This window comes from Corylus avellana, chromosome ca8 (genome assembly GCF_901000735.1).
Source record: "Corylus avellana chromosome ca8, CavTom2PMs-1.0".
In the NCBI taxonomy this organism is placed as follows: domain Eukaryota; kingdom Viridiplantae; phylum Streptophyta; class Magnoliopsida; order Fagales; family Betulaceae; genus Corylus; species Corylus avellana.
The window spans coordinates 21,419,651-21,441,412 of record NC_081548.1 but is presented as its reverse complement, the minus strand read 5'-3'; the positions used below and the strand labels follow the sequence as shown (position 1 = coordinate 21,441,412).

Genomic DNA, 21,762 nt, shown 5'->3' with positions numbered 1-21,762 from the left:
GAGAAGTGACAGCTAAGAAGCAAGTGTTCCTAAGTCTCTACCTCTAAATGATATAGGAGATATAAAAGATCGTCTCTACATCTAAATGACATAGGAGACATAAAAGATCTTCTTAAAGTTGAATGAATCATCTTAGTTTGACTCTTATAAGGAGGAAGTTTCTGAGCGATCATTCCAGCCTAAGATAAAGCTTTGGTACTACTGAAAAATATGCATGAACTATGTATTCCTCCATGCGTATTCTCATTTGCCCATGGTTCCCATCGTCTCTTTTACCCACACATCCTCTCACTAGAGCTAAAGACCTATGGTTTTTTTTTTTTTTTTTTTTTGTTATTTCTTGTCACTTCCAAAACCCAAGTGTATGTGCCCCTCCTTTTTTCCATGGAGACAATAAGAATGTTCATTGTGCATCATTTGTCAGGCACCTCTTCTGTTTCTGTTGGACATTCTTCTGTTGAACATTGGAATGAAGCTCCTCTTCAGTGGTTCCAATTTAGTTGACATCAGTACAATCTTTCATTTTATGGCATTTACAATCTCTTGATGCCATTGCAAGTGCCACCTCCAGTAGACTCACTTGTGGACTGCTTAAAAAATCACCAATCTTGGCGCTCAAAATAAGAAGTATTGGATGTGCCACCTCTAGTAGACTCACTTGTGGACTGCTTAAAAAATCACCAATCTTGGCGCTCAAAATAAGAAGCATCGGATGGAGCCAACTTTTGGCCCATTTTCAATTTTTTTTAAATATTTTTTTTTTTGGGTGGGGGGGCTTTTGATTTTGGGACTCTCACCCCCTCCTTTTTGTATTTAGTTTGTTTCTATTAATGTAATGTTATATTTTTAAAACAATAAAAACTCATATATTCTAGGAAGGATTATATATATATATATATATACATAAGAGCAATCGGTACATCATATATGACGAAGAAAATTCCTTATCCAAAAATGGTTTTTTTTTGTTTTTTAAGCAATACAGGAAAAAGGAAAGGGTTACTATCCAATACAATAAGGTGCACGACTCTATAAGGATGACGGATGACAACTCATAAATCTTTAGGACATCCACGTTTGCCGCACATGTAATCTTTAAACTGCTTTAATTCAAGTGTGAAAGCCACCCTCCTCACTCCTCAGTCTTCCCCCCAAAAACGCAATCCGCGCCGCCCGCAGTGTCATCAACGGCAGGGTGGAGTAAAACCAACGGTATAAATCTGTTTAGCCAATCACCGCCTTTCCCAACGTTATATATAACCAAAAAAAAAAAATCTGGGACGACTTGCAACTTGCAAGGCTGACTCTCTTTCTCGTCCTCCTCTTCAACTGCAGCGTCATTTTTGCCAGCACCTCTCTGTTTCGTCCTCGTCATCCAGTTCTCGCAATTCTATTTCTGTGTTTGTAATAGAATCTCTACAGATATTTAGTTGTTTTATAATGTTCGATTAATTTCGAAAAAAGAAAAGAAAAAATGTCTTTGATTAGATAATCTTGTCCATTTACCTTCACACCTCAATCGCTCTGCACTAGTCATCAACTGAAACCCTAGCTTCCTCGATCCTCGAAACCCTTTTTTGTATTAATACCCTCATTTTTCTTTAATTTTACAGTACGATTCCAATTTTTCCAATTGGTTTTGGTTATATCAAACCCTAGGGTTTCGAATTTGTAAGCGCTAGGGTTTTGATTAGTCGCCGGGTCGGATATGGATCTCGAATTGGTGAAGAAGGGCTTGGATTTTTCTCAGAGGAGAAAGAAATGGATAATTCTGCTTGCGGCGTTCGGCGTCTCCAGTTACGGTGCTTACAAGGTCTATCATTTGCCCTCTGTGGCCAGTAAGAGGAAGAGGTTGATGAAGCTTTTTCGAGCCCTAATTTCCGTGGCTGAAATGGTCTCCGATTCCGCGGAGACGATCGGTGTTGTCTCCAAGGACTTGAAGGAGTTTCTCCGATCCGATTCGGACCAAATTCCCAATAGTCTGAAGCAGATTTCTAAAATTGCACGTTCGGAGGAGTTCTCGGGGTCGTTGGTTAGGGTTACGGAGGCTTTGACGGTTGGGATTTTGCGGGGGTTTAATTCCGAGACGAGGATTGAAGAAGGGTCGGAAAAGGGTTCGGGGAATTCAAGCTTTTCTGATAGTGTTTTGGAGAAGCTTTTTTCTACGGCTGGGACTGGTTTTGTTTCGGTTGTGGTTGGAAGCTTTGCGAGAAACTTGGTTTTGGGATTTTACTCCAATGGTGGATCCATGGATGGTTCAAGCGAGTCTCAATGCAGTTCGAGTTTATCGGACGAGCCCAGATGGCTCAATGTGGTTTGCAATGATAAGAGCAAAGAACTCATAGCGAATAGCATTCAAGTTTTTGTAAGCACGGCAGTTGCAGTGTATCTGGACAAAACGATGGATATCAATGTGTATGAGGACATGTTTAGTGGATTAACCAACCCCAAGCATGAAAGCAAAGTGAGGGACATTCTGGTCGGTGTTTGTAATGGTGCTGTGGAAACACTTGTGAGAACATCTCACCAAGTATTGACGAGTTGGAATTCGAGTTCACACTCAAATTCGAATTCTTCTTTCTCATTTGTTGATGAGAGTGAAGGTCCACGTGTCACCAAGGATGAGGGTTTTGAGCGAGAAGCCTCTTCGAAGCTGAAAGAGGGGAATTCATTTGATGAAATTCGGGATAGTGGGTGGTTTGACAAGGTTTCATCTACATTGGCAGTGCCGAGCAATAGAAAGTTTGTGCTCGATGTGACCGGAAGGGTGACGTTTGAAACGGTGAGATCCGTTGTGCAGTTTCTGTTGTGGAAGCTATTAGATGGTTTGAAAAGAAGTCTTAATGTAGTTCGTGGGCAGGCTGTGGACAGAGGATTGGAAGTTATCAGCTATTTCAGTGCAAGGTCTTCTGTTATTGTTACCATATGTCTTGCTTTGTATCTACATGTTGTTGGCGGTTCCAGAGTTCTCATGCCTGCTTAATTTGACGGGGTACTCCCTCCCTTATTAAGTATGCTAAAAGTGCTCCTCCTTACAGATAGGTTTTGTATGTATATCTTTGTTTCTATTAGGTGAAATGCAAAGGTGGTTTCAGCTACTTCATTTCGATTGATAGATTTAACTTTTGGAAATCTTTTGTTTCCTCTTATTTTAGCTCTTTGAGTGACACCCATACATGTACGCATATATTGCTTTGAAACTAAAAGGAAACTGGAATAGTTCTGTGAACATTGTTTTATATTAGAAGCAGAGCCCAAGAAGCTTTATTTTTGGGTGTTTTTTGGGGGGTGGGGTGGCGGGAATGTCCTCCCCAATTTGATATTTTTGAAGGAATGGTTCTAAATTGCTTTAGCATAAAAGAAGTAGCGAGTAGTGGCAGACTTCCTTCCTAGGTCTGATTTACCAAAACCTTTCTTCAACATCAATTTACTAATTGATGCCTTTTGTGGTTCATTGTTGGATGACCTCTTTTTTCTCTATAACAAAGGAGTATCAGCAGGATTTCTTGTCTGATCATACTATGTTGAATGTTATAGTAGCAGGGTGCTTGGAGTAGAATAAAAGTGGTGATTGTTTTCTATGATTTAGGATACATTACTGGAATAGAATATGATTTATGGATATATCTATGATGCTGATACTATTTTCGTTGCCAAAAATTTGACTTTGGGGTGCATGTAGAAAACATGTTTTTAAAATATTTTATTGTTAAGATCAATTTTAAAAGTTCATTACTTTCCAATCAATCTTGAGTTTTTTTATCATTTATTTTGATGCGGGAACACGAGATTGAGAAGAGAGTAAGAAGAGAGAGAAGAAGAAGCTGATAAGAGAAATAAGAGAGAGGAGGGAGAACAGTAGTTCACTTCTCTTAATTCATCATAAACTCCTTAATACAATAGAAAATTAGGTTTACATAGTTTAGTAATAGACCCTAACCCTAACTCTAATCATACTTGGGCTAGCATAAAGCCTAAAATAAAAATACTACAATCAGTCTGAAAAATAAACAATAAAATAACTAAAATGCAAACTAATAAAGGCCCAATAATAATCCAGCCCTCAATCACCCAACCACAAGGTCATGGGCTGGGCATCCTCTAATGTTAACGTCCATACACAGATGATATGTGGCTTGAGTTTGGTGTCCCCATCATTTTCTAGATTGAGCATGTTTGTTCAGTTTTCTCGTTGTCTGCTGCTTGCATTTCATCTATGTGAATCATAGCTAGTTTACTCTTCTTTGGGCCCTTTCCCTTTTTGTCCGATGATTTTAGTAAAGCTAATTTTTCTCTCATCTCCTTGGCCGTTTTTCATATATGATTGAATGTTAGTGAATCAAATATTCTCATACCTCTATGAGTTAAGCATGCTTAGAATTTTGTGACATTTTTTTTCATCAGTAGGGTATTACTGTCAACATTTGTTGACAGATTTAGGGGCAAGAACATCATGAAGTATGCTGCATTGTATGTGACTGATGCAGTTACTCTATAGTTGGGATTGCAATTTGTATAGCATCCTTCTGTGTTTTGGTTGCTTTTGGATGCTTCTGGTCCTGGTTATATCATTATTGCTCCACTTATATTACTTAACGGTTTACAACTATAAATGTTTGTATATCATGGGATGGGATTCCTATTGCCACCAGCTCCCAGTATAATTACAGAGTAAGCCTTCTACTTTGGTTTTAGCCAACAACTAGATTGACATACTAGCAATTAGCAAATCCTTAATTTTGTTTTCCAAAATGTTATCATTTAGATTTAGGTTAAGTAATTTATTCATGGTGGCAATATCCACGCATTTTTGTAGGAAATGCAAAACAGATGTTAGTGGAACTTCATAATTAATTTTTAAGAATAACAAAAAGTTATATATGGTCTACTTGATATGCCTCTGTAGGTGTGATTTAAATGTTGAAAATGGGGCTGAGGTTTCTAGAAAATAAAGGCCTTAAAAGATGTAATGAAGAAAAAGGGTAGACAAAAAGTAGTTGGGAAAGTTTGTCTTTTCTTTTCTTTTTCCCCTGTATTAGGGAGAGGATTTTTAAATCTTCTATTGAAGCATTTTCAGCAGAGATTTGTGTGCTGGACTGGGGTTCAAGCTTGGAGCTTTGAGTTTTGAGAAGCTGCTGCTAGAATAGGAAATTTGAGAAATCATTATAGTGGCAATTGAATAGGTTATGAAGCATTCTTAGAGGGCTGTGGTTCTTGTTATCTCTTGGGCCTTGGTTATTTTTTATTCTTTATTTTTATAGCTGGTATATGGACCATGGTGCAAGCAAGATCTAGAGTCCTGTCTGACTGTCTGCAAGACAATTCTTTGAGTTGATTTTGTTTTCCTGCTGACGTTTTTGTTTTGTTGCATAGCTGCCAACTATGTACCACTTTGCTTTGAAGCAAGTAGATGCAAGAAACGATGGAGTGGAATTACCATAGTTGGTTCTCTATGTTGTTGCTTCTTATTGCGTAATTGCTGATGAGAATTTATAGGGTTCAATCAGGAATCACTTTGAAGCATTAAAGCAAGAGAAATTTTGAGAATTCAAAGTGGTTGCTGATTGGGAATTGTAGGTGGGAATTGGAGGATTCAAAGTGGTTGCTGTTATCCATGGATTTTAAATGTGGGGTGCACTGTTATCTGATTGTGGTGACCGTGTTTTGGGAAAGTTTATTAAATTTGCATACCCTCTTCAATCAGTAGAGGTAATTATTTTCAACACTGAATCTGAAATAACACTTTTGGATGTTGAGGCATTTTAATGGTTTCATTGTTTCACTTAAAAAAGAAATGGTTTCATCATTTCAACCCTTAAATAATTTTTTTTAGAATTTCCTGATTTGTGTTCTTCTATTTCTTGATTGGGTGTTTCTCTTGTATACTCTCTATATACTTTAGTTATGCCCCTCTGCACTTATTTTATGAGATTGAATTACTTACCAAAAATAAATAAATAAACTTTGTAACTGCATTTGATGCAACCAAGAGGCCAGATCTAATTTCATGTCTTGTTGCTGGAAAGCTTTCCTTGGCTGACATGTCTCTGTCATTTTATCTTTTCTAGCTAAAGCGTGATGCTTTTCCAATTGCTTTTGTATACACAAACCATAAATTGTACTTTCTTTGTTTGGTTCTAGAGATTCCTAGACATTCTTACTGTTTCTTGTTTTATTTTCTTGTAGTCCACTTTGAAGTTAATCAGGTCTGTTCATTCAGTAAAGAACTGAAAGGCTGTCATTATGTCTAAATTGTTGGGCCATCTTGATCTAATGAAATATGATTAAACATGATTACAATGCATGTTTAGAATCTAATTCTTTGAAAGAAAGAAGAATGGGATTATTTCAAACAAGTTATAATTTTATGACATCAGACTTTTGATGCATGAAAGTGGCTTATATGGTTTGCTGAGTCTGAGTGGAGAAGGTCCTGAATCCTGAATGGTTTGAATTAACTACTTTTAAGTTGACCTTTAATAGGCGCACTTATTTTGCCCACACAAACTACCACAAAATAGTGATTGTTCCTGTTCCCATTACTTGAGCTGAAAAGGGTGTTTAAATTATCTTCTGTTTTTTTTTTTTTTCAATTCATTAAGTTATGTATTTTACTGTTCATGCTTTATACGTGGTTGCACCTCTTGCCCCCCCATCCACAAATAAATGAATTGTACATATCACATATATATTATCCTGTGTATGGATTGTGCAGTTTGAGTGGGAAGGTCCTGAGTCCTGAAATGGGTTGAATGAACTACCTTAAGTTGACCTAACATTAGCAATACCCACACTTGTTCTGCGCACAAACCTGCCATAAAAGTAGGTTTTAGTGGTAGTGATTCTTCCTGTTCCCATTACTCCAGCTGATAAGAGAATGCAATGATCCTTTATAAACCAGTTCACTGTATTCTGCATGTCTTCATAATTCTTGCTTTATGCATGATTGCAACTTGCAAATAATTTGTTGATTATTTACAGTGCTGCTGGCAGAGTATTTTGTTGATATCAGGGGTTGAAAGTACGTATATGAAAACAAACAAATTATACTACTCTGGATTGGAGGCTTTGAGAGCCCTCTCCTTGTGTGGATTGATGCTTTGTTCAGGAATTGACAACTTGAGACAGGATGGGAAGGCATGACATGGATTGGATCTTTAGATTAGGTAAGCTTGGTCCCTGATGGTTGAAGTTGAGCCATCCAGAGAATTACAGCATCCCATAAATAGTCAACTCCTCATAAATAGGTGGTAGCCCAGAGATGTTTTTGAAAATTTTGATTTGTACTCTAAGATGTTAAACGACAAAACTTACCAACCCTATTATTAATTCAGTTGCCATGCATTCCGACCCAATTCTTTAAAAATTGTTACTAATAATTTAATTTTAAATGAAACGAAGATGAGTTATTTTTAAAGACGTGGTGAATATGTTGCCGAATCATTTAAAAATTTTAACGAACATAAAAATATTTAAATAATTAAATACAAGAAAAGAAAATTATAAATATTTAAAAGGTGGTAGTTAAAAATGCATTCATTATCATTATTATATAAGATGAGTAAAAGCAGTGATTGCAATGTCAATAAGAGCCCATGAAAACGACGCGGTGACAAATTGTCAAAGCCGTCTTTGACGATGCTTTCATTTTGGAAACAGCAAGCTCTTCAGGACTTGGAAGAAGAAGAAGATGATGATGGTGATATATAGTTGAAATTAGAATGTTATTTCTTTGGTAATTGCAATACAGCCCTTTTACCAAGATGTTTAATCATTGCTTTTGCAGACTTTGTTCGACGTATTTGTGTAGTGCCCTGGTGTATTTGTGTAGTGCCCTTTCATTTCACATTCCACCAAACTCCATTCTCATTCGCATCTTAACTCAACCATTTTTCCTACTATTATTCTTGTGTATATATACATATTGTGTAAGAGATTTGTGTTCAAAGTCTGTTGATGTCGTACACCTGGAGTTTTGCTTATACGTGTGAGTTCTGACCCAAGGCTGGTGTCAATACCTTCTTGATAAGCATTTGCGGGAAAATATGGTAATAGAATGTTTGGATAGAATAACAAAATTCATAAAGCTTGAACAGTTGAAATTTGGGTAAATTTATTTTTTATTTTTTTATTGAAATTCACAACAATAACCGATCCTAATTGCTAGGAAAAGTGAAAAATTCATATCAGATCCACATGCTACTGCTCTAGCAAATGAGTTCCATGTAAAATCTTGTATATTAATTCAACCCAAATTAAAATAATTACTTCACATCCTTATCCGATTCTAGTAGCAAATTTATTCATCCTTGGATATTAATTAAACATGTCCTACTATAAACTTAGGTTTGTAAGGATTAAGATTGTTTAGAATTTCTTTTAAATTTGAGATTCACAAATTCATAAATCTCAAACCGTTTATTTTATCAAAGCGTTTAATGAAAAAATATCACATATTAAATTTCTTGAGTGTAACTTCTTCATTAAATTTTTTCATTAAATATTAATATGACTTATTTTATAGGCTTAAAAGTAATAAACGACTGAAACGTGGTAACAGTGTGCCTGCATTTTCAACAGAATAGAATGACGTAGTTGACTCAAAAACACTCAAACCGCGTAGACAGACAGAAAGGCACCAGGCCGCCACCACCAGCTCACTGGTCGGCGTGTCCCTTGTGGCAAGGGTCCAGACACAACGCAGATAGGCTGAGATAGCCATGGCCCATGGGAACCAGTTACAAAAAATTTTCTTCTTCATCAACCCAAACCCAATCCATTTCAATAAAAAAAAAACCAATTCTTTCATCAACGAAGTATGGTGCAAGTTACAATATTACCAGAAGTCAACGCTGGTGTTTGTAGAAACAACCCAATTGATAATTCTATTCATTGATCATCTTATTATATATAAGCTCACTCTTGAAAAGCTCCATGTTGGTCCAAGGATTAAATATACATATATAATTTTGTTTTGCAATAGAAGATCTATAGAATATAATACCACAAAACCCAAGACCTTAACATATATATATATATATATATATATATATATATATATATATATATATATATATTTGATTATACCATAATGAGTGCAATTAAGTATTAGTACAATTTTTCGCTAATGACTGCAGGCTATAGAGAACATAGAGATGAGATGTTGATCAACTTTCATGGCTTGTGCTTCTGCGTGTAGATATAATCCAGATGAGCCGCGAGTGTCCTCCTCATCAAGCACCCTTCTTTCCCTTCTACTCCTTCACAACTCTCCTCAACGTCAACGTTTTCCGCTTTAACATCCTTCATATATATATTCCAAAAAAAAAAATCAATGGAAAATATTAATTTTTTTTAACAAAAAAAAAAGACAATAGGGAATAAAACCTTGGACTCACCGTACGTAGCTCATGTTGTTGGGTTCGAACCAGAGAATCCGCGGCCAAGGCAGGCGCCGGACGAGCGGCTTGGGTTTGGGTTAGCACCAAGCTGATGAGAAGAGCTATGGAGAAGAGGGTGCTAAGCTGATGAGACATGTTTTCCGATGGGGTTCTTCTATGTGTATGGAGACGAGTGCTGCTGACTGCTCAATTTATACTGGTCTGGGCTCATCCGAAAGGTTATCAACTAATGTCACCCTCAAGCTTTTACTGTGGAATTTGCTAAACTCGTGGTCCTCATTCGTTCCCCCAAAAAAAAAAAAAAAAAAAAAAATTCTTTAAACGGGTGTGCGGAGAAAATATCTTTGAATGGAAAATAGTGCAAGTATTTATAAATATTAAATATTAAACATTTAAAATATTAGTCTAAATTAGTAAATAGCTATTAATGTCTTTAAAAATTTATATATTTTATATTATTTTAAATGTGTTTGAGGATATTTTTTGAGGTTATTAATAACAGTTTATTAATTTATACTAACATTTTAAATATTTATAGATACTTAATATTATTTTAAATGAATTGTAGAATATTTCCTTATGTTTACAGGAAATTACTGTAAAAAAAAAAAAAAAAAAACCCTCTCTATATCTTCACGTCGGTATTTCCTACCCAAAACCACTATGCTTGTATGGTAATGGAATAATGCCTGATATGATAGTATTTATTAGCCACTGGATCAAGATGATAAGCACCAATCACCATCACCTTAATCCAATAAAATATAAATTAAATATTTAGACAGGGTTAGAATGGGACAAAATTTGAAAGAATTTTAAGCGGTATATATAGATAATCTTTTGACTCAGATAAATATATTTTCTCAACCATTGAACTATATATTGATGGTTTAGATTCATCAAACTTTATGTATATGTATTTGCATATAATTAGGTTTAGATTGCGTTAAGATATTGGTATAAAATTATATAGGACAATTATAATTGGACTTGTTTAATTAAATAGGTCAGTCTTGTCAATCCTAACCTTTTAATTTTGTATTGAGTTTACAGGTCGTGTCAAAAATGGACAGTACATAAATCTATTAATCTATTGTGCTATATTGGATAAGATTAAGATTCTCTATAATTTTTTTAAAATGTAGATTCTCCAATTAAGGAATTTAAGCCCTTGCAAAATGTCACATATTAAAATTATGGCATGTTGTCATGCATTTATAAATAAGGAAAAAGTACACTTTACCCCCTCAAAGTTTAAGACGATTTTTAATTCGACCCTCAATGTTTCAATTTTTGCAATGCAACCCCTCCCCCCCCAAACTTGCAATATTTTTTTTTTTAATTCAACCAATGTTATCCTAAGATTTTCATATTGCTCCTGATTTTTTTTTTAATAAAATTTTTTAAAAAAATTATCATTTTTGCATCCCCAAATTTTCTTCTTTTTTTTTTTTTAAAAAAAAAAAAAAATTAGGGGCAGTATATTAATTTTTGGATAACATTGGTTGAATTGAAAAAAATTTGCAAGTTTGGGGGAATGCATTGCAAAAATTGAAACATTAGAGGTCGAATTAAAAATCGTCACAATCTTTGGGGGATAAAATGTAATTTTTCCTATAAATAATTTTCTTCCCAAAATATAATTTTATCGAGGCGCTTTCTTTTTCTAGAAAACAAAAATAATTTTTTTTCAAAACTTTAGTTACAATATAAAAATACTCGATTCTCAACTATAATGTGTCACTCTTTTAATAGGTAACATATTTTTCTTAAGCGGCTTACAAAAAGTAATTTGAAAACCTGTACTTTTTAAAAAATTAGAAAAAATAAAAAATTAGTCCTTATGATTTACTTAATTTACAATTAAGTCATTGTGGTATCAAAATGAACTCAAAGATTTCCGTAGTATGTCAAAAAAATAATTTAGTCCCTACCGTCAAATTCTTTCCACTAATTTAACAGATTTTATTAGTGTGACACTGATTTAAATATGACAAATATCATAATTTGATTAGTTATAATGTTTCATGTTATCATAATCTATTAAGTCAGTAAACGAAATTTAATTATAGGGACTAAATTATTTTTTTGACATACCTAATTAAGACCTTTGAGTTTATTTTAAATTTTTAATATTACAAAGAATTAATTGCACATCAAATAAATCACAATGGCTGATTTTACCATTTTTTTTCCTTTAAAATTTGTAAAGAATATTCCTGATTTGCGTATTCTGATGAGAACGCGTGGCAATCTATTCTGATGCGAATTTGGGAGGTTTTCTGTTTTGACACTAGTCTGAGAGAGGCAATTCAACTGTAAGTTGTACACGTAGAATGTGCAATTAATCACTGGTCTGAATAGATTGATTCGAGGTTTGACCAAATCAGCCTAGTTAAGGAAACTGTATCAAAATCATAATTTTTATTTGTCTTTTCTTCTTTATATTTAATGAGAAAAATCTATGACAAATTAGTAATATCATTATTTCTATTTGTCTTATCTTCTTTACATTTAACCAGAAAAGTTTGAGTGCATTATTTCACCCTTCACCAAACTTTCATTTATTATTTATTTTATATGGATATTATCTCCATCATGAGTGCCTGTGTAATACGTTTTTACTGATACTGATACTTGGGTTGCTGAATGATTAATAACTCAATTATGCAACTAGTAATTTTGAAATACTATTCGAGCATCTCCAGCAAATCTTGTTATTTTAGATTGTGAGACTATCACAATAATCAAATAAATCTTCTTAAACAATAGAGAGTATCTATGTTTTAAGGAAAAAAATAAGAAGAAACTCAACTCTGAGTATTCTTATTTAACAAAACTCAATAATAATCATAAACTAAATTGTTAAATGCTATAAGCATATATTTATAGCCCAAGACTCCTAGTCCTAAGATAATAATGAAATAAAGTTAACTTAGAAGTCTACGAAAGACAACTAAACCAAATAAAAGACTAACAAAGAAACCTAATTCAAATAAAGACTAGAAGATAAAATAGAATAAACGATTAACAAATAAACTTAATAAAAGACTAAAAGATAAGATAAGATAAGATAAGCTATTCTAAACTATATCTGCATCATTTTCCCCATGTTAAACTTTAGAGAGTACTCAGAGTTAAAAGATAAGACTAGAATACTCAGTTTATTCATCTTTTTCCTTTAAACTTTAGAGAGTATCTATTATTTTTATAAGAATTCTTAAGTCATTGATAGATTCAAGGTCTAGAATTAATTATCCGCTGCTTTAATGTTGTTATTCGCTGCCGTCCACTAAGTCAAGCTGCATCAGTTTCTAATTACACACTTCACCCGAGTATATATTTTAACTCTTTACTCTAATTAAATATTGTTTTTATTGTTTTTATTTTTGTTGAGGGAGAGGGAGAGAGAAAGGACTAAGGAGAGAGAGAAAAAAAAAAAAAAAATCTTACAAATTTTAGGAAAACTCTTAATTTAAAGTGTCCGTTAGAACTCAAAAAATATTTATATTAGCTAAATTTTAACAAAACTTCAATTTTAAAGTGACGGTTGGAAATGCTCTAAGGAAGCATCAGCCAAGAAAAACCTCTTCTATTATTGGTTGAGATTCGAATCTCGAGACTAGCCTTAAGTACTCGAGGTTTGTTTGGGTTACATTGCAATATTATGATTGGTAGGGGTTGCACGACCACATCCAACAGAGAAGTACAGTGATTGTGCAAGCTGATCGTGTGGCCACACAGTCAATCAGCTGTAACTTATGAAAGTAGTTGCGTAACCACCTCTACTCCATTTGGACTTTAGAGTGGCCTCATGGCCATCTTTTCTCCTTCATTGAGAGTAGACGCACGAACATGTTAGGACTATAATAATAGAGGTATTTTAAATTTAAAATACTTTAGGATAATATGTTATCTATATAGATATTATTAGATTATTTAAATATTAGAAATAAGTATTATCAGTAGTTTATTCTAATTAGTATTTTATTTTACTATGCATTATAGTTGTCTATTTAAAGACATAAAGCTCATTAATAAAAGGGATCAGAAAATTAATCCCAAACCTTGAGTTTGAAAAGAGTTTTTCAGGTTTTTTCAAAATCTAAAAGATTTAAATTCTCTTAGAATCTAAGGTCTAAATTTACTCAGAACCTAAATTCTATCTCCTTTACGTATTCACGTAACATAACATCTAATCTCTTCCATTGAGAGGATTGAGTAAGAAATAAAAAGTCAACTTCTAGTATTAAAATTATAAGCATATATTTTTTGGAAACACTAGACACTAAAAAGTTTATAAAATAAATTTATTCTCTAGACCCTACAGACAACTACTTTTAAATGTGGACTCTATCCAAAACATTCTCAACCATTTTTCTAATATGTAGAGTCCACAGAGATGCGATGTACCATCTCACACATTATGATAACTCAGCTTGATTACGTTAATTGACGTCGCCGTATTAATACACCAAAATTAATTGCTATTATCCCTCCTCTCTCTCTCTCTCTCATGCAAAGCATTTAGTTAAGTCAACTTTCACGCGCAGATACATTCCGTGTAGTGAAAACTGAAAAGCAAAAAAAGAAAGAAAATAAATGGAGTAATTCTAGAAGGAATGATGTGACTATTTTTTAAAGGAATCTATTCAATTTCATTTATTGATAAACGAGTTTAAAACTCAAATAACATAGATTAATGCGCTTAAGCAATAATAGTCAAAGTTACAAGGTTACAAGCATAAAAAATGACGTATTACATTCTAATTTAAACAAAATCCGCTAATCTATGATTAATTTTTAAATTAAACAATAAATATATACCAAATAGACTAAAACTAATGCATAGGTAGCTCTTATTTTTCTCGGCACTGAGGGTAGAGAACCCCAAGCCAAAGCTCATCGTCCTCAATGTGGCTATACAAATTACCCTTTGATCAAAATTCAATAATGATCAATCATAAGTTCAATGATGATTTTGTGTAGTGCCCTGGTGTATTTGTGTAGTGCCCTTTCATTTCACATTCCACCAAACTCCATTCTCATTCGCATCTTAACTCAACCATCTTTCCTACTATTATTCTTGTGTGCATATATATATTGTGTAAGAGATTTGTGTTCAAAGTCTGTTGATGTCGTACACCTGGAGTTTTGCTTATACGTGTGAGTTGTGACCCAGGGCTGGTGTCAATACCTTCTTGATAAGCATTTGCGGGAAAATATGGTAATAGAATGTTTGGATAGAATAACAAAATTCATAGAGCTTGAACAGTTGAAATTTGGGTAAATTTATTTATTTTTTATTGAAATTCACAACAATAACCGATCCTAATTGCTAGGAAAAGTGAAAAATTCATATCAGATCCACATGCTACTGCTCTAGCAAATGAGTTCCATGTAAAATCTTGTTTATTAATTAAACCCAAATTAAAATAATTACTTCACATCCTTATCCGATTCTAGCTAGTAGCAAATTTATTCATCGTTGGATATTAATTAAACATGTCCTACTATAAACTTCGGTTTGTAAGGATTAAGATTGTTTAAAATTTCTTTTAAATTTGAGATTTACAAATTCATAAATCTCAACCGTTTATTTTATCCAAGCATTTAATGAAAAAATATGACTTATTAAATTTCTTGAGTGTAACTTCTTCATTAAATTTTTTCATTAAATGTTAAAATTTGACTTATTTTATATGCTTAAAAGTAATAAACGACTGAAACGTGGTAACAGTGTGCCTGCATTTTCAACAGAATAGAATGACGTAGTTGACTCAAAAACACTCAAACCGCGTAGACAGACAGAAAGGCACCAGGCCGCCACCACCAGCTCACTGGTCGTCGTGTCCCTTGGGGCAAGGGTCCAGACACAGCGCAGACAGGCTGAGATAGCCATGGCCCATGGGAACCAGTAACAAAAAATCTTCTTCTTCATCAACCCAAACCCAATCCATTTCAATAAAAAAAAAATTAAAAAAAAAAAAACCAATTCTTTCATCAACGAAGTATGGTGCAAGTTACAATATTAACAGAAGTCAACGCTGGTGTTTGTAGAAACAACCCAATTGATAATTCTATTCATTGATCATCTTATTATATATAAGCTCACTCTTGAAAAGCTCCATGTTGGTCCAAGGATTAAATATACATATATAATTTTGTTTTGCAATAGAAGATCTATAGAATATAATACCACAAAACCCAAGACCTTAATATATATATATATATATATATATATATATATATATATTTGATTATACCATAATGAGTGCAATTAAATATTAGTACAATTTTTCGCTAATGACTGCAGGCTATAGAGAACATAGAGATGAGATGTTGATCAACTTTCATGGCTTGTGCTTCTGCGTGTAGATATAATCCAGATGAGCCGCGAGTGTCCTCCTCATCAAGCACCCTTCTTTCCCTTCTACTCCTTCACAACTCTCCTCAACCTCAACGTTTTCCGCTTTAACATCCTTCATATATATATTCCAAAAAAAAAAAAAAAAAAATCAATGGAAAATATTAATTTTTTTTTAACAAAAAAAAAAGACAATAGGGAATAAAATCTTGGACTCACCGTACGTAGCTCATGTTGTTGGGTTCGAACCAGAGAATCCGCGGCCAAGACAGGCGCCGGACGAGTGGCTTGGGTTTGGGTTAGCACCAAGCTGATGAGAAGTGCTATGGAGAAGAGGGTGCTAAGCTGATGAGACATGTTTTCCGATGGGGTTCTTCTATGTGGATGGAGACTAGTGCTGCTGACTGCTCAATTTATAGTGGTCTGGGCTCATACAAAAGGTTATCAACTAATGTCACCCTCAAGCTTTTACTGTGGAAGTTGCTAAACTCATGGTCCTCATTCGTTCCCAAAAAAATATATATATATATATTCCTTAAACGGGTGTGCGGAGAAAATATCTTTGAATGGAAAATAGTGTAAGTATTTATAAATATTAAATATTAAACATTTAAAATGTTAGTCTAAATTAGTAAATTGTTATTAATAACCTTAAAAATTTATATATTTTATACTATTTTAAATGTGTTGGAGAATATTTTTTGAGGTTATTAATAACTGTTTTTTAATTTAAATTAATATTTTAAATATTTATAGATACTTGATATTATTTTAAATGAATTGTAGAATATTTCCTTTTGTTCAGAGGAAATTTCTGTAAAAAAAAAAAAAATCCTCTCTAGATCTTCACGTCGGTATTTCCTACCCAAAACCACTATGCTTGTATGGTAATGGAATAATGCCTGATATGATAGTATTTATTAGCCACTGGATCAAGATGATAAGCACCAATCACCATCACCTTAATCCAATAAAATATAAATTAAATATTAGACAGGGTTAGAATGGGACAAAATTTGAAAGAATTTTAAGCGGTATATATTTATAGATAATCTTTTGACTCAGATAAATATATATTCTCAACCATTGAACTATATATTGATGGTTTAGATTCATCAAACTTTATGTATACGTATTTGCATATAATTAGGTTTAGATTGTGTTAAGATATTGGTATAAAATTATATAGGACAATTATAGTTCTGTTTAATTAAATAGGTCAGTCTTGTCAACCCTAACCTTTTAATTTTGTGTTGAGTTTACAGGTCGTGTCAAAAATGGACAGCAGTACATAAATCTATTAATCTATTGTGCTATATTGGATAAGATTAAGATTCTCTATAATTTTTTTAAAATGTAGATTCTCCAATTAAGGAATTTAAGCCCTTGCAAAATGTCACATATTAAAATTGTGGCATGTTGTCAGGCATTTATAAATAAGGAAAAAGTACATTTTACCCCCTCAAAGTTTAGAACGAATTTCAATTCAACCCTCAATGTTTCAATTTTTGCAATGCACCCCCCTAAACTTGCATTTTTTTTTTTTTTTTTAATTCGATCAATGTTATCCCAAAATTCTCATATTGCTCATAAATTTTTATTTTTTTTTATAAATTTTTTTTAAAAAAAAAATTCCCATTTTTGCACCCCCAAATTTTCTTCTTTTTTTGTTATAAAAAATATTTTTTTAAAAAAATATGGGTAATATAGGAATTTTTGGATAACATTGGTTGAATTGAAAAAAATTTGCTAGTTTGGAGGAATGCATTGCAAAAATTAAAACATTAGAGGTCGAATTAAAAATCGTCACAATCTTTGCGGGATAAAATGTAATTTTCCCTATAAATAATTTTCTTCCCAAAATATAATTTTATTGAGACGCTTTCTTTTTCTAGAAACAAAAATAATTTTTTTTCAAAACTTTAGTTACAATATAAAAATACTTGATTTTCAACTATAATGTGTCACTCTTTTAATAGGTAACATTTTTTTTTAAGCGGCTTACAAAAAGTAATTTGAAAACTTGTACTTTTTTAAAAATTGAAAAAAATGAAAAATTAGTTTTTGTGGTTTACTTGATTTACAATTAAGTCCTTCTGGTATCAAAATGTACTCAAAGGTCCCCAAAATATGTCAAAAAAATAATTTAGTCCCTACCGTCAAATTCTTTCCACTAATTTAACATATTTTATTAATGTGACACTAACTTAAATATGGCAAGTATCACAATTTTATTAGTTCTAATGTTTTATGCTATCATAATCTGTTAAGTCAATAAACGAAATTTGATCGTATGAGCTAAATTTTCTTCTTCTTTTTTTATAAAAAATATTTAAAAAAAAATTATGGGCAATATGAAAATTTTGAGATAACATTGGTTGAATTGAAAAATAAATTGTAAGTTTGGGAGATGTACTGCAAAAATTAAAATATTAGAGGTCGAATTGAAAATTGTGCCAAACTTTGATGGATAAAATGTAATTTTTCTTATAAATAATTTTCTTTCCAAAATATAATTTTATCGAGACGCTTTCTTTTTCTAGAAAACAAAAATAAATTTTTGTTCAAAACTTTTTTTAAAATTTGTAAAGAATATTCCTGATATGCGTATTCTGATGAGAACGCGCGGCAATATATTCTGATGCGGATTTGGGAGGTTTTCTGCTTTCACACTGTTCTAAGAGAGCGAATTCAACTGCAAGTTGTACACGTAGAATGTGCAATTAATCACTGGTCTGAATAGATGGATTCGAGGTTTGACCAAATCAGCCTTGTTAAGGAAACTGTATCAAAATCATAATTTTTATTTGTCTTTTCTTCTTTATATTTAATGAGAAAAATCTATGACAAATTAGTAATATCATTATTTTTATTTGTCTTATCTTCTTTACATTTAACCAGAAAAGTTTGAGTGCATTATTTCACCCTTCACCAAACTTTCATTTATTATTTATTTTATATGGATATTATCTCCATCATGAGTGCCTGTGTAATACGTTTTTACTGATACTGATACTTAGGTTGCTGAATGATTAATAACTCAATTATGCAACTAGTAATTTTGAAATGCTATTCGAGCATCTCCAGCAAATCTTATATCTCCAGCAAATCTTATATATATAAAATAACAAGATTTGCTGGAGATGCTCTATATATATATATATTTTCGCTATTAGTTTCTGATGTATAATAATCAACTCTGAAACTCAACTCAATTCTAAGTATTCTTATTTAACAAAACTCAATAATAATCATAAACTAAATTGTTAAAGGCTATAAGCATATATTTATAGCCCAAGACTCCTAGTTCTAAGATAATAATGAAATAAAGTTAACTTAAAAGTCTACGAAAAACAATTAAACAAAATAAAAGACTAACAAAAAAACCTAATTCAAATAAAGATTGAAACATAAGATGGTATAAACGACTAACAAAGAAACCTAATAAAAGACTAAAAGATAAGATAAGATAAACTATTCTAAACTATATCTGCATCATTTTCCCCACGTTAAACTTTAGAGAGTACTTAGAGTTAAAAGATAAGACTAGAATATTCAGAGTTAGGTTTATTCATCTTTTTCCTTTAAAGTTTAGAGAGTATCTATTGTTTTTAGAATAATTCTTAAGTCATTGATAGACTCAAGGTCTAGAATTAGTTATCCGCTGATTTAATGTTGTTATTTGCTGCAGTCCACTAAGTCAAGCTGTATCAGTTTCTAATTACACACTTCACTCGAATATATATTTTAACTATTTACTCTAATTAAATATTATTTTTATTATTTTTATTTTTGTTGAGGGAGAGGGAGAGAGAAAGGACTAAGGAGAGAGAGAAAAAAAAAATCTTACAAATTTTAGGAAAACTTTTAATTTAAAGTGTCCGTTAGAACTCAAAAAATATTTATATTAGCTAAATTTTAACAAAACTTCAATTTTAAATTGATGGTTGGAAATGCTCTAAGGAAGCATCAGCCAAGAAAAACCTCTTCTATTATTGGTTGAGATTCGAATCTCGAGACTAGCCTTAAGTACTCAAGGTTTATTTGTATTACATTGCAATATTATGATTGGTAGGGGTTGCACGACCACATCCAACAGAGAAGTAAGCTGATCGTGTGGCCACACAGTCAATCAGCTCTAACTTATGAAAGTAGTTGCGTAACCACCTCTTCTCCATTTGGACTTTAGAATGGCCTCATGGTCATCTTTTCTCGTTGGTTGAGAGTAGACCCACGAACATCTCTTCTCTTCCATAGGGAGGATTGAGTAAGAAATAAAAAGTCAACCTCTACTATTGAAAATTATAAGCATATATTTTTTGGAAACACTAGAAACTAAAAAGTTTATAAAATAAATTTATTCTCTAGACCCTACCGACAACTATTTTTAAATGTGGACCCTATCCAAAACATTCTCAACTATTTTTCTAATATGTAGAGTCCACAGAGATGCGATGTACCATCTCACACATTATGATAACTCTGCTCAGGATGAGACGTAAATTAATTACGTTAATTGACGTCGCCGTATTAATACATCAAAATTAATTGCTATTATCCCTCCTCTCTCTCTCTCTCTCTCTCTCTCTCATGCAAAGCATTTGGTTAAGTCAACTTTCACGCGCAGATAGATTCCGTGTAGTGAAAACTGAAAAGCAAAAAAAGAAAGAAAATAAATGGTGTAATTCTAGAAGGAATGATGTGACTATTTTTTAAAGGAATCTATTCAATTTCATTTATTGATAAATGCACTTAAGCAATCATAGCCAAAGTTACGAGGTTACAAGCGTAAAAGATGACGTATTACATTTCAATTTAAACAAAATCCGTTAACCTATGACTAATTTTTAAATTAAACAGTAAATCTGTACCAAATAGACTAAAACCAATGCATAGGTAGCTCTTTTTTTCTCAGCACTGAGGGTAGAGAACACCAAGCCAAAGTTCATCCTCCTCAATTCGAAAGGCAAGATAACGTTCACATTTACAACTCAAAAGTTTGGACCAAGAATGATGTGGCTATACAAATTGCCCTTTGATCAAAATTCAATAATGATTAATCACAAGTTCAATGATAATTTTAATAACCACATCATTTTTAATAAAATACAAATAAAATATAAACAGTACACAAATAAACCTCATAAAATTACTCAAAGAAAAGCGACAAAGTGGGCTCGCTCACAACTGACAAAGAAAATTAAATCAAACAAAGAAGAAAGAAAGGTCAACTTGAAATATCTCCCAAACCCAAACCCAAAGCCCAGCATTTAATTTTGTTCAGTGTGGATTGGTGATCGGTTAAATTGTGTCAAAGCTGAGCACTTTGGGGGATGGACTCAAATTTCTGGGATGCCCGAGACCAGAGACTCTTATCAGTAGACTTTTTTCAAATAATAATAATAATAAAAAATTATAATGTCTCCTATCGCGGATCAAAATGACAAAAAAACCCTATATAAAGATGAAAATTTTAGAAAAAAGTTGATTTTATTTTTTTATTTTTTTTAAATCTTATAGATGATGTTTTTGTCATTTTTGGTAGTTGAAGTTATATATAATATTGAAAACCAAATTTGTATTTTACAATTATTCTAAAATGCTAATGTGACAATCCTAATAAACTCTTGAATAAGTCATTGTTAATATATATATATATATATAAAGAATAGTTGAGACTTAAGAGTGACACATTGTGAAATAATTATTTAATAAAAATGTAATTTTAAGCATTAGAGGATAAATGTATTTGACCCGAGCTCTTCGCTTTGCACCAACCATTAACCCCTTAATTAGCCCATGGCGTTGGTTCACTTTTGTTATTAGAGGAACAGGAAAAACCAATACGGCTCCAAGAGTAGAAAGAAGTAAGTGGGTTTCAGAATCGGGCCCTTTCTTGTGCAGGCCCAATGTTCCAAACCCATTTGATATCCCCAACCCACTTAGCAACTCTATTTGTTGGCCCCGAAAGAAAAAAGAAGTTGGGCTGCAGCT

At 32.5% G+C, this 21,762-nt stretch overlaps 3 protein-coding genes across 3 annotated transcripts; 1 reads left to right on the top strand and 2 right to left on the bottom strand.

The window, feature by feature from the left end:
- The first annotated feature begins 1,130 nt into the window (after nucleotides 1-1,130).
- On the top strand, nucleotides 1,131-3,271 carry LOC132189402 (protein PHLOEM PROTEIN 2-LIKE A10-like). The gene has a single exon (XM_059604140.1). The coding sequence runs from the start codon at nucleotides 1,709-1,711 to the stop codon at nucleotides 2,981-2,983; it is 1,275 nt and encodes a 424-aa protein (XP_059460123.1). The 5' UTR covers nucleotides 1,131-1,708; the 3' UTR covers nucleotides 2,984-3,271.
- Nucleotides 3,272-9,132: 5,861 nt separating this feature from the next.
- On the bottom strand, nucleotides 9,133-9,585 carry LOC132190533 (phytosulfokines-like). Its single transcript, XM_059605552.1, has 2 exons — nucleotides 9,399-9,585; nucleotides 9,133-9,303 (listed from the first exon to the last, which is right to left on the bottom strand). The coding sequence occupies exons 1-2, from the start codon at nucleotides 9,534-9,536 to the stop codon at nucleotides 9,175-9,177; spliced, it is 267 nt and encodes an 88-aa protein (XP_059461535.1). The 5' UTR covers nucleotides 9,537-9,585; the 3' UTR covers nucleotides 9,133-9,174.
- A 6,127-nt stretch (nucleotides 9,586-15,712) lies between these two features.
- Nucleotides 15,713-16,163, bottom strand: LOC132190541 (phytosulfokines-like). The gene is made up of 2 exons (XM_059605564.1): nucleotides 15,988-16,163; nucleotides 15,713-15,883 (listed from the first exon to the last, which is right to left on the bottom strand). Exons 1-2 carry the CDS (start codon nucleotides 16,123-16,125, stop codon nucleotides 15,755-15,757), a joined length of 267 nt encoding a protein of 88 aa, XP_059461547.1. The 5' UTR covers nucleotides 16,126-16,163; the 3' UTR covers nucleotides 15,713-15,754.
- Nucleotides 16,164-21,762: the final 5,599 nt, after the last annotated feature.

Excerpts from the sequence above, each read along its gene's own strand:
- LOC132189402 (XM_059604140.1), top strand. The coding sequence starts at position 1,709 with ATGGATCTCGAATTGGTGAAGAAGGGCTTGGATTTTTCTCAGAGGAGA.
- LOC132190533 (XM_059605552.1), bottom strand. The coding sequence starts at position 9,536 with ATGTCTCATCAGCTTAGCACCCTCTTCTCCATAGCTCTTCTCATCAGC. Across the intron at positions 9,304-9,398 it reads AACAACATGAGCTACGTACG|GATGTTAAAGCGGAAAACGT; the intron begins GTGAGTCCAAGG and ends ATATATATGAAG.
- LOC132190541 (XM_059605564.1), bottom strand. The coding sequence starts at position 16,125 with ATGTCTCATCAGCTTAGCACCCTCTTCTCCATAGCACTTCTCATCAGC. Across the intron at positions 15,884-15,987 it reads AACAACATGAGCTACGTACG|GATGTTAAAGCGGAAAACGT; the intron begins GTGAGTCCAAGA and ends ATATATATGAAG.